Source organism: Protopterus annectens, chromosome 5.part0 (assembly GCF_019279795.1).
Source record: "Protopterus annectens isolate FY-2018-M chromosome 5.part0, PAN1.0, whole genome shotgun sequence".
Taxonomy (NCBI): Eukaryota; Metazoa; Chordata; order Ceratodontiformes; family Protopteridae; genus Protopterus; species Protopterus annectens.
The window spans coordinates 826,860,264-826,876,593 of NC_056735.1; the positions used below are offsets into that span (position 1 = coordinate 826,860,264).

The 16,330-nt window shown below is 39.4% G+C and overlaps 1 protein-coding gene across 1 annotated transcript in view; it reads left to right on the forward strand.

Moving 5' to 3' along the window:
* MCF2L (MCF.2 cell line derived transforming sequence like) overlaps positions 1 to 16,330 on the forward strand; it is a 1,071,259-nt gene that overhangs the window by 783,087 nt on the left and 271,842 nt on the right. The window contains exon 15 of the mRNA XM_044071884.1: positions 5,216 to 5,283. Coding sequence (XP_043927819.1) covers positions 5,216 to 5,283 — 68 coding nt within the window. The remainder of the gene's footprint in view (positions 1 to 5,215; positions 5,284 to 16,330) is intronic.

Here is a 16,330-nt window from a genome sequence, read left to right on the forward strand (position 1 = left end):
CTGGATTTGTTCCCATGCAGTCAGCACATCAGGCAACGAGCATCCTTCAGCACTCAATGTTTCCGTAGCAGGTATGGGTTTTATGGGACCGGGTTGCTAGCTAGAGGCTCAACCCTTCTCAGAGAGTGCAGCACACACCCATACCTAGGGCCAGTTTAGAGTGTCCAATCCACCTACTGCATGTCTTTGGAATGTGGGAAGAAAAACAGAGCACCCAGAGGAAACCCACATGAATGCAGGGGGACATGCAAACTCCACACAGAAGGCACCCCAGCCGAGAATCAAAGTGGAGAACCTCTTGCTGTGAGGTGACAATACTAGCCGCTATACCACTGCTCCATCCATTCACAACACTATGTGACAACAATTCTATTATTTGTTAAAAAATACATTTATGTTTAAAAATATATAAAAATAAGTTAACAGTAAAATTAAACCAAACAGTTTCTAAGAATATATTTGATGTTAATCACTTCATTCAATCCGGGAAACTGATCTGGTGTCCAGTACATTGTTACAACTACTAGTGAAGGGGGTAGTGTCAAGTTTCTCTATTCCAAAAAAATGAAACTTACGAAACCCCACACAGCTGACATTGTTTAGCTAAAGCATTAGATAAATCTTTAGTTCTGATGGCAGCTAAGTATTCAAAAACCCTTTGTTTGAATTTTCGAATGCTTTTTCCGACATAAAACTGTTGGCAAGTACCACAAGTAGCCAGATATACTATATGTTGGTTAGCGCAGTCATTTCTATGTTTGTAGACAAACTTCCTTCTCAAATGTCGGAAATATACACTACTAGTACCACTAATATATTGGCACTGTTTACATGATAAACAAGGAAACATCACAGCCTATTGTATAGGAATAATGTGTTGGATCTTAACATTTCTCTTTAAAATTTGTTTAAAATTACCATTTTTTTTTAAAACAAATTTGGGGAATTTACCTACAGTACTAGCCAGTTCTGGGATACCCAATATGATTTTCCAGATGGATTGTAGGATGTTTCTAATACCTGAGCTGTCAACACGTTGGTAAAGGAAACACACCAATTTGGTCTGTAATTCTAGTTTCAACTTCTTTCAACTTGGGACTAAACCCTTTAATTAATATAGGAGAAAACTTGGACGAACGATTTTGTATGACTTCATTACTAATGGAGTACAGCTTGTTTCTGGGTAACTTCTTTATTTAAACATCTTAGTAAGGGTTGCCACTTCATCAAGAAACACAGAGTCACCACTTGTAAGTCTACTAATTCGAATAAATTGTCCATGAAAAATATTAACTTCATACATGAGGGGTGATGGCTATTGAAGTTTCGTTAAGAAAAACCTCCCTGGAAAAGGTTTTATTTGATAGATCTATTTGGATAGGTAAAAAAACATGCAGTAATGTACCTTTTCCACCATCTGTAAATGATAGCCATGAAATGCCGTTGTTAATATCAGAGATAAACTGATCAAAAAGCTGAAGGATACCACCCCGAATAAAAAACAAGTCATCTAAATATTTCTCTTACACATTTTACTATTTGAATAGTGCTACATTTGTTAAAATGGAAATCAGAACAAGACTAAAAGAAAACACAAATGTATAAATATAATACCTGATAAAAATTATAATGACACAGAGAATAAACACAAATTCAATAAAAAATTTATGTTATAAAAATTCTCTCTTAAGCTTCAAAACAGGTTTTATACTAGTTTTGTTATTCAGTCCAGGTGCTCTGTCTGCCCTAAAGGATTTAATCCACCTGTATTCTGCCATTTCAGTTCTAATACTTATATCACCACCTCTTAAATTGTCATACACTTTCTGTGCCACTATGAACTTAAAACGATGCCTCCCTCCACACCACCCATGTGGGGGGCTGTGTCCGCACATCCCCTGCAAATTATATCAACTCTGAGATCGCACTACAGTGGGGAAAATATTAACTCTTATGTTGGTATACTTTGGGGATAGGGAATTCCATCAGCAGTACCATCCAAACTTGACCCCTCATACAACCCAAGTTCCATAACATGTGTGTGGCAGCCATGATTGTATATTCCAAGAGAGCTGTTCATCCCAGTGCTGTAATCTTATCTGTGTGCTTACTACGGCCCAGCTGAGTATATCAGTGCATACTAAATGTGACTAAAGAAAGGGTCAGAGAGGGAGAGTGGGCAGAAACTACCTGTTTCATGAATTAACGTTGGTAGTGGAATAACCTATTACTGTATATATTTCAGCACAATAGGATTGTTGCATATTATTAGGCCAACAACCCTAAAGGCCTTTTTAAGCCTAGCTATGTTTCCCAGAAATACTAGTGAGGTTTCGGTTTCACAAGTTATGTGGGGGGGCACACATAAACTTGGGCATGAGTGGTCGAGCATTTACAAGCCTCCTGTCTCTCTGTAATAGGGACATACGTAAATTTGTGATTCCCCATCTACTAATCCAAGTTTCATTTGAATACCTGCAGGGAAGAATTTTGTTTCACATGGAAGGGAAGCCTGTTTCAGAGAAGGGACATCCTTATGCCTGTTCCTCCAGGATGTCCTGTTTATGTTGTAGGCTAGGTGCAGGTCCCTTGATCAGGGGTTTATCATAATTTTGTGGATGTGTAACAAGTTCATTATGTCTGGACCAGAGGATGCTTTGTATGCCAGGCATAATTTGTGTTTCAGCAACCTGTAGGAGACTGGGTCTAAAAACAGTGCTTTGAGGAGGTTCACATAGGACTTGATTTCTACACCAAGTATTCTTTTATGATTGCATATGCCTGGTCAGGTACATGCATAAGGGTGCATTGTACTCAATGACTGGTCTTACGAAAGCAGAGTACAAAAGAACAGTGACATTATTGGACCTGTATGCCATGCTCCTGCTTATTGCAAGTTGTCCATCACGGAATGATTTTCTTACTACTACAGACAGAGAGTTTTTGAAAATGAAAACCATGCTTATAAAGTCAGCGGTGTTATGGAAATGATGCAGAAAAATAGTGCTTCACTACCCATCTGCACTATCTTTTATTTCAATTATATGCTATAGGTTCTTTATATGCTTTCACTATGAATAGTATGTTTTCTGAGCATGCAGGAAATTAGACACTACAGTATGATAAACATAATTTTCTAATAGTGCAGCTTATACACATACTGTTCAGTTATTCAGTTATTCCACTATGAAAAAATAGGAGTTAAACATAAAACTTACTTGTGCTTGCTTTATTTACAAACTGGATAAAGTAATCAGTTGTTAGCATTTTATAGTTTGTCAGCATCATTTTACAGTTCTTGTAAGATAACTTTTGCTTGACATCACATTTCCAGAGGTCTGCTGTTTTAACACTGAAATGTAAAAGCTGTAATCGCAATAACATACATGGTACACATCAGCAAGAATGCCATTGCCTAAAGTACATACAGTATACGCTCTATACATTATGCATAAAGAGTTGAGAAATTTGTGGTAATGAGAGGGGGGGGTGAGCTGCCTTAAATCCTTTTTGCTTTTATATTTGCACACTGTGGTCACTCCAGCTCTGAGAAAATGTAGTCATTATTAATCCATATAAATAAAGACTGCACTTTTTTACACTTCCCGTCAACCTTGGGGAAGAATGAATGGCATACCATTGAGGCTTTACTCATCACTATAGCAAGTGATGACTGATTGTTTGCCAAGGAAACAAAAACATGAGCAGTTGCAACTTGAGGAAATCAAGACTGAACACCAAGAGTTTGAACATGTCATGATAAACCCATTCCCAAGGATCTGTAAAAAGTATGCAAATTAATTTTGCTGTACTCATTTTGCATTGATTTTACAAGAGATCCTTATTTTGTTAACAAATATTATGCTTGTTTTTAGCCTGCGGTGCTTTTTTGTAATGCTTGTTTGTATATATTCTGTTTGCTCACAGATGTACCACTTAAATACCTGTGAGGGTATGTTCTACAAGTCCCACAAACAGATGTTACTTATTAATCAGCCTTGCTGCCCACATTTTGCAGCATTAAAACATTTCCAGTATGGAAGCGTTTGCCATGAGACTGAATACCACCTTATTCCCACTCCTTCATCAAGCAAAATGAGTAAACATGAGTATTTTCATAAACATGGTGTGCCTTTTTCGATATCAGTGAAAAGTTCCCCGATAGTCTGTTTCAACTCGATTTATTTTTCAAGGTTATTTTGTGTTGAAAGAGGTTTTGAACCCAGGAAGAAAATTAGAAGACTAAGTTGGCTGTGCAGTCCTTTATTCTTGAGCTGCAAGCATAACCTAGGTAACATACCAGCTCATCAGTATATTTTGTATAATTGTTGTAAAATGTGTAATTCAGACACAAAAGGAGAATACAACTATATCTATTGTTTTCAGAGCTAGTGAAACAAACCAGTTTAGAAGATTATTTATATTTACCTTGCTTTATGTGTTGCCTGTGATCCACCAAATGCCTCACAGAAAGCTGTCCATAAGCTCTTTTTTATTGACGAGCTCTCACAGTCATCTGTTCTTATCATGGGGATTGTCTTTCAGACATCCTTAAAACATATGGACCAATGGACAGTCATCTGTCCTTCCAAAAGGTCTTTTTGCATGCAAACTATGAACATTTCTCTCAGTTAAAAACATTTAGCATAGTCTTCTATGCAAATGTTTCTTGAAACAAGCTGAATGCGTACTAATGCCTTTTGAAATTAAGCAGTGTGTGTGTGTGTGTGTGTGTGTTTGCATTTGCTTTAATAACCCTTGTCAAACAATAAGAAAGTATACTATTTACGTCTGTTGTGTACAGTAGTGTTGTAGCTTGTTTTGTATGATGCCCATGTTAAATAGCAGAAGAACGTGGTCCATGATCTCTCTTAATCAAATTCTACTTTTATCAAAAATAAAACTCTTTGAACTGTCCCCTATTTGCACTATTTATGTATCCCTGGAGTTGCTTGAAGGCATAACCGCCCCCCAGCAGAACCATGTGTCTTGTTATATTGCAACCAATCTCATTGTATACAAAAAAGTGAGACAGGTAAAGAATTGTCTGAACCATACACATGCTGTGTCTTAATGGTTGCACTGAGTGATGAGCCTCACATCACAGAAAGGCTCGGTAATGATTTTTCTCTCTTAGAATGCCATGGATGTGTTTAGTTATTAATGGCATTGCCCTGTTTACGTTGTGTTCTTCAGATTTCCCTTTGTTTTACAGTCAGATGTATGCGACAGCAGTGGTGGCAGTGTTTCTGAAGATGAAGAAAACTTAGCAGTATTGAGGAGGTAAGACTAAACTAGTATTCCTGTATTGCGCAGATTAAATGAATAGCTGCCAGTGAAATTCTATGCAACATTATAATGTGTCACCTGAGACTTGAACTGCAGTCACCAGCAGTACTCTTGTTTTTATTATACCATGAAGTGTGCACACAAAACATTTGAGAACTCATCTGTCATAAATGCATAACAAAATGACTAAATAACTAGTTAGTGCAGTCACAGAAAAGTACAATATTCATATGTGTAGAATGTAGTAAAAAAAACAGAAAAGAAGAAAAATAGGGCAGCTCTGGTGAAACATGAACACACAATCTCACAAGCAAGCAGTTTAGTAATCATGGGGAAAGTCCTAGGTGATCCACTTTCTGTTCTACTGCATATAAATGTTTGTGTTTCAGTATTTCAGACTGCATTATGTGGCATACACGTCATCACATGCAAGCACTGTGATATGTATTTTAAGAAAGGCAACTAGAATGTGGATGACCAAGGACCCAGGTGCTTGAATTACGTAAGCAGTAACAGATTTAGGAGACTGTTACAGTCAGTCTTGTCTGAGTCCTGTCCACAAAACTGTCCCAGTCACAGATCTTAATTTATAACTGTTTCATTATTTATTATGCTGTACTTGTATGACTTTACATTTTCATTACTTTGTTTGCATTTCTTGGGGCAGGCTTCAGATACACACTCTGCATCTCATTTAAAAACTCCTACAGAGATTATATGACCCAAGGCATTAACCGATGCAAGATTCAGAACGACTGACACACAACCGAGTAAGTAGTGTGCCGCAGAAGGAAATGAGCAGTGAACTGACCAGCAACTCATCCTTCTGTTTCTTTCAGTGACCATCTCATTACCACATGGCAGACATCTCAGTGCTGTGGGATAAGTAGCGTATACATCCATTTACTCCAATCCTATAACTAAAATACCTTCTAGAATCTTCTGTGGGCAGGCAGCTTCATTCTGTGTTTCTGTCCCATCTGTACTGCATGTAGTACTTTCATGTCATCCGTTGGAAAACACTACAAAGATATCCCTTGTTGAAGCTTCTTCACACCTGTCTCCTTTTGGCTCGTAAATAATATCTGTAATATAAGAGCTACCTTCCAGTGTATCAGTAAATTCCCATATATTCAATAACTTTTCATTGTACATTTCTTCCAGCAAAATAAACAGTTTATGTTTCTTTCAAATATCCTGACATCTTTTACCAGCATTAATTTCCTCAACCCTAAGGAGAGGCGGCTGCTGATTTGGGTACATGACACTGTAGACTGTGCAACAGTATTCTGTAATGTACTGTAAGTGCTCAGAGAGGAGGTCTGCATTCATTGCTGATTATGGGCTCAAGTCATCAGGAGAGACAATGTAAGAGCACTGATCCAGCTTGCCTTCTCTTATACACTCTTGGAAAAACTGGTGAAATTGTTTCCTAAATTCTTTCAGAGTGTTGAAGACTCTATTTCTATGCCATGTGGTAATGAGTTCGTTAACTTATTTCATGAATTGCAAATCTTATCTGAAGAAAGTTTCAAATGGCATTACTGTTTAATCTATCCATGATGACTAGTCTCAATTTATTGTTTCTTTTCCTTAGATCATGCTCAAAAACCTGATACCTAATGTAACGGGTCCCTTCACCGGCCCAGCAAACAAGGAGACTCGGTCCTCACCACTGACTCCAGTGAGGGACGGTTACTAAGAGCAAAGATGGATTCACACATTTTTGTCAGATGCATCTCCCTGCACCAAGCATAATTTTCCTGAAGAGCACACAGGGAGCACATTCCAGACCTGGGCTGGACTCTCTTTCTCTCTCCAGACCTACACAAAACTCCACCCTGACCACTTTGGAGCTCTTTTCCCTGTTCTCTGTAGCTGACATACACACTTGGATATTTGAGTTTCACACACACATACACATCTGGGAAAAGCTGGCACAGATTTACTAGCTGTGCTCCTTTCTGCCCAGACTGAGGTAATCACACTGCCACCAGTCAGCTACCTAAGGTTAATAAATAACATTGTTTCAGCCATCAGAGATATCAAAAAATAATACAGTTGGATAGTTTCTCGCAGATGTAGAAAGCAATACTAAACGATTCTCATGAAATGTCCCTAACTAACTGAAGAATTACTGTTCACTGACTACTTACTAGTGCAAGGCAAGTTGAAGTGTGCTGAGTATCTTACCAAAGTAAAAGCCAGATGATGTCTCTCTTTGTCTGTGTGGATGTTTGAGATGTATATCCTGTAAAAAAGCTTTACTGTCAGGTTCCAAAGTGTTACCATGGGAGTTCCAAAGAAACCAAATGCTGGTTAGAGGATAACATCACCTATGGTCAATTGACTCTGGTACAAAACACACACACAGCTTTGCTAAGATCTGTGGCAGCATCTGAAAGCTATAACACAGTTTCATACTTTCCACCCTTCCAGGGTTCTCTGATAAACATACACATTTGATCAGTTACAACAGTACAACTTAATGTACATGCATACATTCTTTCTGACCAGCAGGAACTACTGTTGATACATTTTTAACACACGTAACTTTACAAATATATTTTAACTCAAACATATTTACAAATCAGTGTTATAGTCAAATAACATAAAATTCTTTATAAAACTCCAGACAGCTATGCTGGCATATGTACACATGTACTGCCCTAGTCTCCCTGGCACAGATGGCACTACCTCATAACATCACACCTAATAAGGCAAGCATATCATCTTTTAAGTTGTTAATATGCTGAAATAAAATCCCATCTGAAAAGCACAAAAAAAACTAAGTAAATTGAGTCCCTTTGTTTTCCCTTTAGAACAATATTTTTACAGTGTATATTTGACCACAACAGCATTTTTAAATTCTGTCCAGTTAACTCCAGAACAGAGTAAGTACAGGAGATAGATCAGTGTTTAATCTGGGATCATATCATTATCTTAAGTAACTGGACTTAGCATCTTTGTGTCTTGATGACAGTGTCTATAGGATTAACGTGATGGTTCAAAAACATTTCCTAAAAATTAAATTTACATTACTGCTGAAGCTTAATTGGTTGTCAGCTGTAACTCCTAGATCTTTAAATTATGAACAGACAACAGATTTTTATATGTTTTGTACTTCTTACTGTTATTTTCATTAAATGTGATTTGTTTCTGATTGCCATCATTATAACTTTTAACATATTTATGGAAGATTTTTCTTCATATATATTTTATAAAATTTTATTCATATTTCTGTTTGGCTGTCCTTACCTTGGATCTAAATTGTCCAAGGATTTCTGTGTGTCTAACTTTACTTTTGTCAAACAGGTGAATGTTATACTGGGCCCAGAAGTGTTTCTTTTAGTTAACCAACAAATTAAATTTTTTCTTGCACCTTGGAGGCATTAACTTTTTCTTAGTCTAGAGCACACTGACTACTGGGACATGCTGTTGAGTGATGTACTTACTTTAAAATAAAAATAAAGACCCCCCCCCATGGCTTTTCTACAGTTAAGGTCTTCATTTCCTTTATCCATTCCTAAGCTATTAAATCTGCCTTTATTTCTTCATAATTAACTTTCAGAATTTCCTAACTGGATTAGGAGCCATGTTAATGTGGTCTGAAGAGCTCATTGAGTACAGTGGGCATGTTAGAAATGTTGATATTCGGACTACTGAGGACAGTGGCTGGGATTCAGAAGCAATTTCTGCAATGCAGCCGGTAATTGTACGCAATGTTTGGCCACGCACAAGGTATGTGTGATTCAGAGACGCAAGAAACGTGAGCAGTGGAAGCTGATCCTCTTGTACAGTAATGGTGGTACAATAACACGGTAATGAGCAATATTATAAAATGAAGGTTCACATATGCAAAAGAGGGAAACAATATGGTGTAGTGCTTCAAAAATATATAAAGTCAACGATGTGAAGCACCACTCCCAGTGAGTTTGACCATCATAGACCCCTGGTGTTAATGAATGGGAATAGTAGAACTATGTAAGAGGTAGCTGCAAGTATAGCAGATATAAATATGCAACCAGCTGTTATTGCCACTAGTAGATGTTGCCAATCATTAGCCTCAGAGGTGCCATGCTGTTTGACCACAGTTAACATTTCATGGCCTTCATGACACCGACATTATAGACTTGTACCATATGGACAAGTGTCACCTTCATCTGCAGGCCTAGAAAGTCATTGACACATATCCCAGTTGATACTAAGGTAGGCATGGGTTTTAACAATACTAGTTACAACAAATTTCAGCAACAATGTTGATACAGTGGGGCCCTAGGCACCTGCCTCAAGGATACTTCATCTGTTCCATGATGTCAAGCTACAGCATGAATGGGAGCATATGAGGTTTCCTCACACCACAGAGAGGAAAGCAAAGACCATGCGGTACTTTTACAAAGTAGGCCATTTCCCTGAGATACTGGGGCCACAGACTGCATGCATGTTGACATAAAAGCCCCACTTGGTGAGCTGGGAAGAAGGTAAGTGAATAATAAGGGTTACCACTCCATCATGTGCAGGTGATATTTAATGAAAATACCATTATCTACAATGTCTCTGCACACCATCGAGGCACCACTCATGATTCCCACTAAGGCACACATGAGATTTACATCCACAGTTTGTGAGGGGTGCTTTTCCCCTATGGGAATCATATTAATGATGCTGAATATGCCCTAGAGCCATAGCTAATAACACCTACCACAAATGTAGACCATTGTCTAGAGTGTGTTTGAGTTGTTAAAGGCACGCTTTTGTGGATTGGATGTATCAGGTGATGCTTGGACCTGGCACTTGTACCATGTTATACAACAGAGTATTGAGGAAATAGTTGCATCAGGACATGTGTAAGCAAGAGGAATATCTGCCAGTGTACCAGGGAGTGGATGGTGAGCTAGTTGATGATTCAGTGGATGACCAGGCAGCAGGGGCTAACCATGTAAGATGAAGGCAGACACAGTGTACAGAGGCAGTGGCAGCGGCCAAGAGGTAGCAACTGGCATATAACTGTGGGCCGTGTGAAGCATACACACTCCACTAAAAGTGATGCATGCAAACCTGTATCCAGACTGTACTTACCTGTGCAGAGTCTGGCCACAGTGAGCATCAGGTATAAGCAACCCTAGTAACAAAGGAAAAAAGGCAGGACACAGTTGCCATCATTTGCAGATGGAGGCTGGAATGTGAGTGTGCAGAGTCTTCCACAAGGAAATGTGTGTGTGTTGTAACTCAAAATAATTTTGTGTAATGTGGGTCTGATGTTGAAGTGGAGGGCAGTATTGTAAAATGCTCTGGGAGGGTAATTGTGTGTGCCTGTGTGTGTGTGTGTGTGTGTGTGTGTGTGTGTGTGTGTGTGTGTGTGTGTGTGTGTGTGTGTGTGTGTGTGTGTCTGGAACTGGGGCCTGTAGTGGATTGTATGTGGGTAGGCAGGGCTACAGCCTCAGCAGATGTTGGAACACTGTGGTTTGGTATTACTGACAGTCCAGGTTATCATAGAAGACATTTTGGTAATCTGTACTTGCTCGTGTCCACAGGAGCTGCATCTCCTTGTAATATCAAGGCCTTCAGTAGAGGTGGGTGTGCTGCATGACCATGAACAATGCTTTCTATCAAGTAGCGCAGTGGCATGAGTACCACATTGACTGCCTGTCCTGCTCATATGCACTTAACACTAGATATTGCTTTGGAAGAGTTGACACTGGCTGATTTAATCTAGGCCTACCACACCTGTGATGGTCAGAAGCACTAAGGCCAGTTGTGTGATGCATACCTGGCACATGCCCAGTGAGCAAGAGAGGGCCCAAATTATTCCAGAAAGTGAAGGAACATGCCCAGAATGTTACACATACAAAACTTGCACTCCTGTAGCTCATTACATATATCCTGCAATACATGCATCATCTCTGTAAAGACAGAGGTGTTGCTAGCCTGTGCAAGTATGATGACCCTGCACATTTGCTGGGTCACAGACACTGAGACAATTGGTTCCAGGATGGATTGGTATCCATGGCATCAGTGACCATCAATACACCAAACAAAACAGTCATCCCTATGACATGTAAAGCTTGAGCAGATAAAAATAAAACAGTTACTGGGGAAGACATAATTTTCTAGCTAGGCCTGCCACAAACAACCTGCCCTTCATTGTGATTTTGTGTAACTTGTGTAGGTGCTGCAGGATCAGAGGGCATGTTCTCTGCCTGGCTAGGGGATCTGCTTTGCACATTCTCTGTTTGCGGGACTGACACCATATTCCCTGAACATTGCCAGCTTTTCACCACCGTCATTGTCAGAGTCAGATTTGTCTCCAGCAGCAGTTAGTGGAATATCCATTGTAGTGGAACTAGTATGTCACCTGTGAAGACATCATAGCAAAGTACCCAGTACAAGTATTAACCTTCACCATTACTTTATTCCTAATGCGGAAATAATAAGCATGTTGAATAATGCTACTACTGAAAAAAGATAGTTCTTACCTTTTGCAGGTACTTGTGAAGCTTGCCACCCTGATGTTGTTATATAACAGGAAAAACACTAATTGACTGATATGCGCTACAGTACATGTTTGTATACATGAAACCACAGGGATGTTACCTTTCATATTAATGGAGTGCCTTCTCCACAGATCAGAATTAACCTATTACCAATACATTAATGAAACACGTGAAACATCCCCAGTGGGACTCCTGAGGCATACTGCATCTCTGCACCTACGTCCAACACACCACTGTAGGAATGTGATTAGTCTAACTCCCCACGCAGTGCTTAGTATAAAAGACTACATTGGGCATCATGTTATTTGTTGAGATTTGCTGAATAACCTTAAGTTATGAATGTCCTACCTGTACTCTCAGTAGTCACTGGTAAGATGACCAGCACAACAGCAGACTCCATTCCTTGTCATAGACACAAAGTTGTTGTTCTGCACAGTAGAATGCCATTTTCTTAACTCATAGCTAGTGTCCTGGCACCTTTTAATATGGATTTACATATCCCCTGAAAGGAGTGTCCGTAGTTATCATTTCCATTAGATTTCTAATGCCTGCGTTGCTTTTCCTTACTAATATAGCAGTAAGGAGAATGGATAGCAAGACTTTTAAAACATACATTTCCCATATCATTTGTATAAGGAACATGTTTGGGAGTCAATGCAGCAAAAACAATATTTAGCAAATGGTAGAGCCTACCTCACACAGACAGTAATGCTGTTTGACTCATTCACAAATTGCATTCGTACAGGTGTAGTGAATTTCAGTAATGGTGATCCACATTTTCTTCTGTAGCACAATGAGACTTTGTGCTGCTAGCAGGGTTTATATTGCATAGATTTGGGCTCTGAACATAATGATCATGTAAATGAGGACTCATCTCATGAATCTTTCTGAACTGCTCTATTTACACATTGCAGCTAGAATCATGGTTGTCCTAAGAGGCTTTTATGGTGTTGTGCACCTATATGAATACCTGTGGTGTGCACTTAGTATTTATGTGTGGGTCAAGAAAACAAGCATGGATGTTAGCTTTCATAAATGGGCTAAAGAACACTGTTACTCAGTGTTCATGTGTGCACAATGCATACATGTTCTGCCATTTCTCACACCTTTCTGCCATATTTGACTGTCTGTAATGGCAGAGACCATCTCATGCCCTGTCATAGGTTGTACTATTGAGTTGCACTATGCTACGCACCAGTAAGCGAAATGTGAAATAGGTATGACTGTGAAATGCCATCCATGATTCTCTGATATGAGACCTGAAGTATGAGCAAGGTTTCCAGTGGCACTGTTTCTGGCAGGGTGCCCCACTAATAAACATAATGATATGAGACCTGAAGTATGAGCAAGGTTTCCAATGGCACTGTTTCTGGCAGGGTGCCCCACTAATAAACATAATGATATGAGACCTGAAGTATGAGCAAGGTTTCCAATGGCACTGTTTCTGACAGGGTGCCCCACTAATAAACATAATGATATGAGACCTGAAGTATGAGCAAGGTTTCCAATGGCACTGTTTCTGGCAGGGTGCCCCACTAATGTTCTAAGAACTCTAAGTCTGACTACATTTACTGCACATAGGCCATTGGGTTCAGCTGTTTGGGAAAGTGGATGCCTGGCACTGTCTTGACAAGTCTGTCTGTGATACCACAGGCATTCTTCACTTTGGTGAGCAGTGCAAGCACCCCTATAGTGACCTGCAGTGATACCATGAAGACCTTCTTTGGTGATGGGAAAAAGAGGTCAGTGCAAGAACACCTGAGATGTGTTGTTAGTATTCTTTGTAGCTGTTATCATTTTTGTTGCATATTACCTGTGCTGCATTACCTTTATCCACAGCTCAGAAGCTATTGCAGAGAATAATCTCCTATTCCAGGACAGAATGCAGCATCTTAACAGTTGTTGGGTCAAGTACACTATTCATTTCATACAGTGTAATGACATTCCTTCTGCATTATTTTTAAACTCCTTAAGTTCTTACAACCCCACATGCTTATCTGTCAAGTGTATTCTGTGAACTTTTTTTTTTTTTTTTTTTTGCTTATATTGTTAATGACCTGTATCTTTTTTAAAGATCATGGAATATTACATAGACAAACTGTGATATTACTAGTTCAGTCTATGCCTTTGCATATATGTCAGGGATACATTGACTGATAAACACTTAAGGCCAGTGGGGCATAAGGCCGATAGCCTAGTACCAACCTATGAACCTATATATTAACATACTGATATTTTGTAACATTCTGTAGGTATAGTAGCTGGAATACACCTGTCAATCCTAGGCAGTATAAGCTGTACAGCTCCCATCATTTTACTCACAGTACAGAGATAGCACATATCAGCATAACAGTCACTACATGGTAAACAGCTGTGCTGTTCACCTGGGTTTTGCTGATATGTCAATGCTGTACTTAGTATCAGTGGAGTATAGGTGCACTTTCTACTTCATTTCATGCAATGTCTCTCTGTTTCTCTTCTTTCTCTTTGTTGCTCTCTTTTATTTTTAATTTATTTTGCTCTATTTTTTATGTTAATTGCCTCCATTTATTTTGCATTTCTATATAGCAGATGCAGTGGCAATTTCACTGGCTAGGACTGGTCCCACCATCCCTCAGTGTGACCCAGCAATCAGTATATCTGTCTCAGTGTCAGCTAGGGTAGACATCCTGGTGCCTTCACAGAGGGAGCTTGAGATACCATCCCCTCCTGACACGGATAGGAATTCACTGTTTCAATGCACTGTTGCTCCCACTGGTAGTTCTGCCAGGAGTGATTATTTTGTCACCAGCAAGTAGCTGGCAGTTGTGGATAAAGAACTGATGAAATGGCAGGTGATAGTGTCATATACCTGCCTGGCATTGGCAGCACCACCACAGTAAAAATCCATTGATGAAGAAGCCCAGGATGGTGTCTGTCCTCCCTCTGAGATGAAACAAGTTGGCTGGTTTGTAAGACGTACCTACACTGTCCCCCTTCACAGTCTTTCCCTTCTTTTTGTATCCTTGCCCTGTTGTGTTTGTTCTCCAATCCTCCTCATCACCATTGTCTTCCTGATATCTCTAACTTCACTTTCCTTCCCCTCCCTCAGTGTGATGACAACTCCTGCATTAGCCTTGTCTGTGTTATGTGCTTGCGTGTTTGTCTCTTCTTCCTTCCCCCACCATCTTACCAAATTTCAGCATTTCCTTACATCTTTCCTCACTTTTCTTCCTTCAGAAGAAAAAAATGGGGTGCCTGTCCCAAAACATAAATGACCCTTCCTTCCATCTCCCAACATGATCATCCATTACAATATCTGTTTCAATTGGGTACTTTCATTTGATTGCTTTTTCCAACAGTCTTTCACTGCCATTTCCACCCCTTCATCTTGCTTAAAAATAGACTTAATGTATATAGTAGGACCTTTAATGTGCTGGCTGTTTTTCTTGTCTTATCACTTTTGTGCACATTTAAGTGCATTGAGCATCATACACATTCTGTGGTTGGCACTTGTGCTCATTACGAGACACAGCCACTATTGCAACTGTGTCCTGTATTCCACAGGTCCAGCTCTGGCTGCAGGTGTAATTACTTACTATCTTTTCTTTGAGCTTTGCTTTTCACATTGTTAATTGGTGATGAGTTCTCAGATACATTATCCCTAGACCGTAAACAGTAGGGGACCCACAGCCATCATGGTAGGCATGTTTCTGGATCCCACGGAGTATTGAAGATATTTCTTTCCTAGTGCAAAAAGTCCCCATTTTGATGGTAACAGATGCAGTATGGCAAGCAGTTTGCTTTCATAGTTTTTAGGGAAGCTGATGGTTTCCCAACAAGACTAGTGTATAAGTCACATGTAATAATCATTCCAGAAACTAAACATCTGTTGGAATTGAGTATGAATATAGGGCTCTTATAAAAACACTGACTGTAATAAGTTTCCTTCCTTGTTAAAGTTTATTGAGATAATTTCTGGCAAACAAATGTTAAATATAACAGATTAATGTGACTCTTGATCTACAAAAAAGAACCCTCACGTCCTGACCTATTATCATTTTTTGTGGGAAATCTTTCGACCTACTGTACATGCTGATATCAAGCTGCTATCATGGCTGCCCATTTGTTCCTCACTCATGTGACAATTCCGGTACTCTGTCATTCCATCAGCAACAAAAGGACCAAAAATGCAGTGAACCAAGTCTCAGGAAAACAGTCTAAAAACAAAAGAAAAACTCAACTTGGAAACACTCGTAGCTTCTTAAAAGTTTAATAGCAAATTTAACCTGGACGTTAAATTTGCTATTAAACTTTTAAGAAGCTACAAGCATTTCCAAGTCTGAGTACTCTATCATTCCATCCCTGGGGTGAGAGCCTCCAGATCCATTTTTTAGTGAGAGTCCTCAATCACGTAGCTGTCATCCAGGCAGCCATGACAGAGTTTTCAACATGTGTCACTACCCAGTCCCCTTGGTTGTAATGCATACTTCTGCATCACTGTGAGAACTACAGGTTCTCCTGCCAATAGAGTGCACATGCTCCCACATGACCCTTGCCAGAGCTAC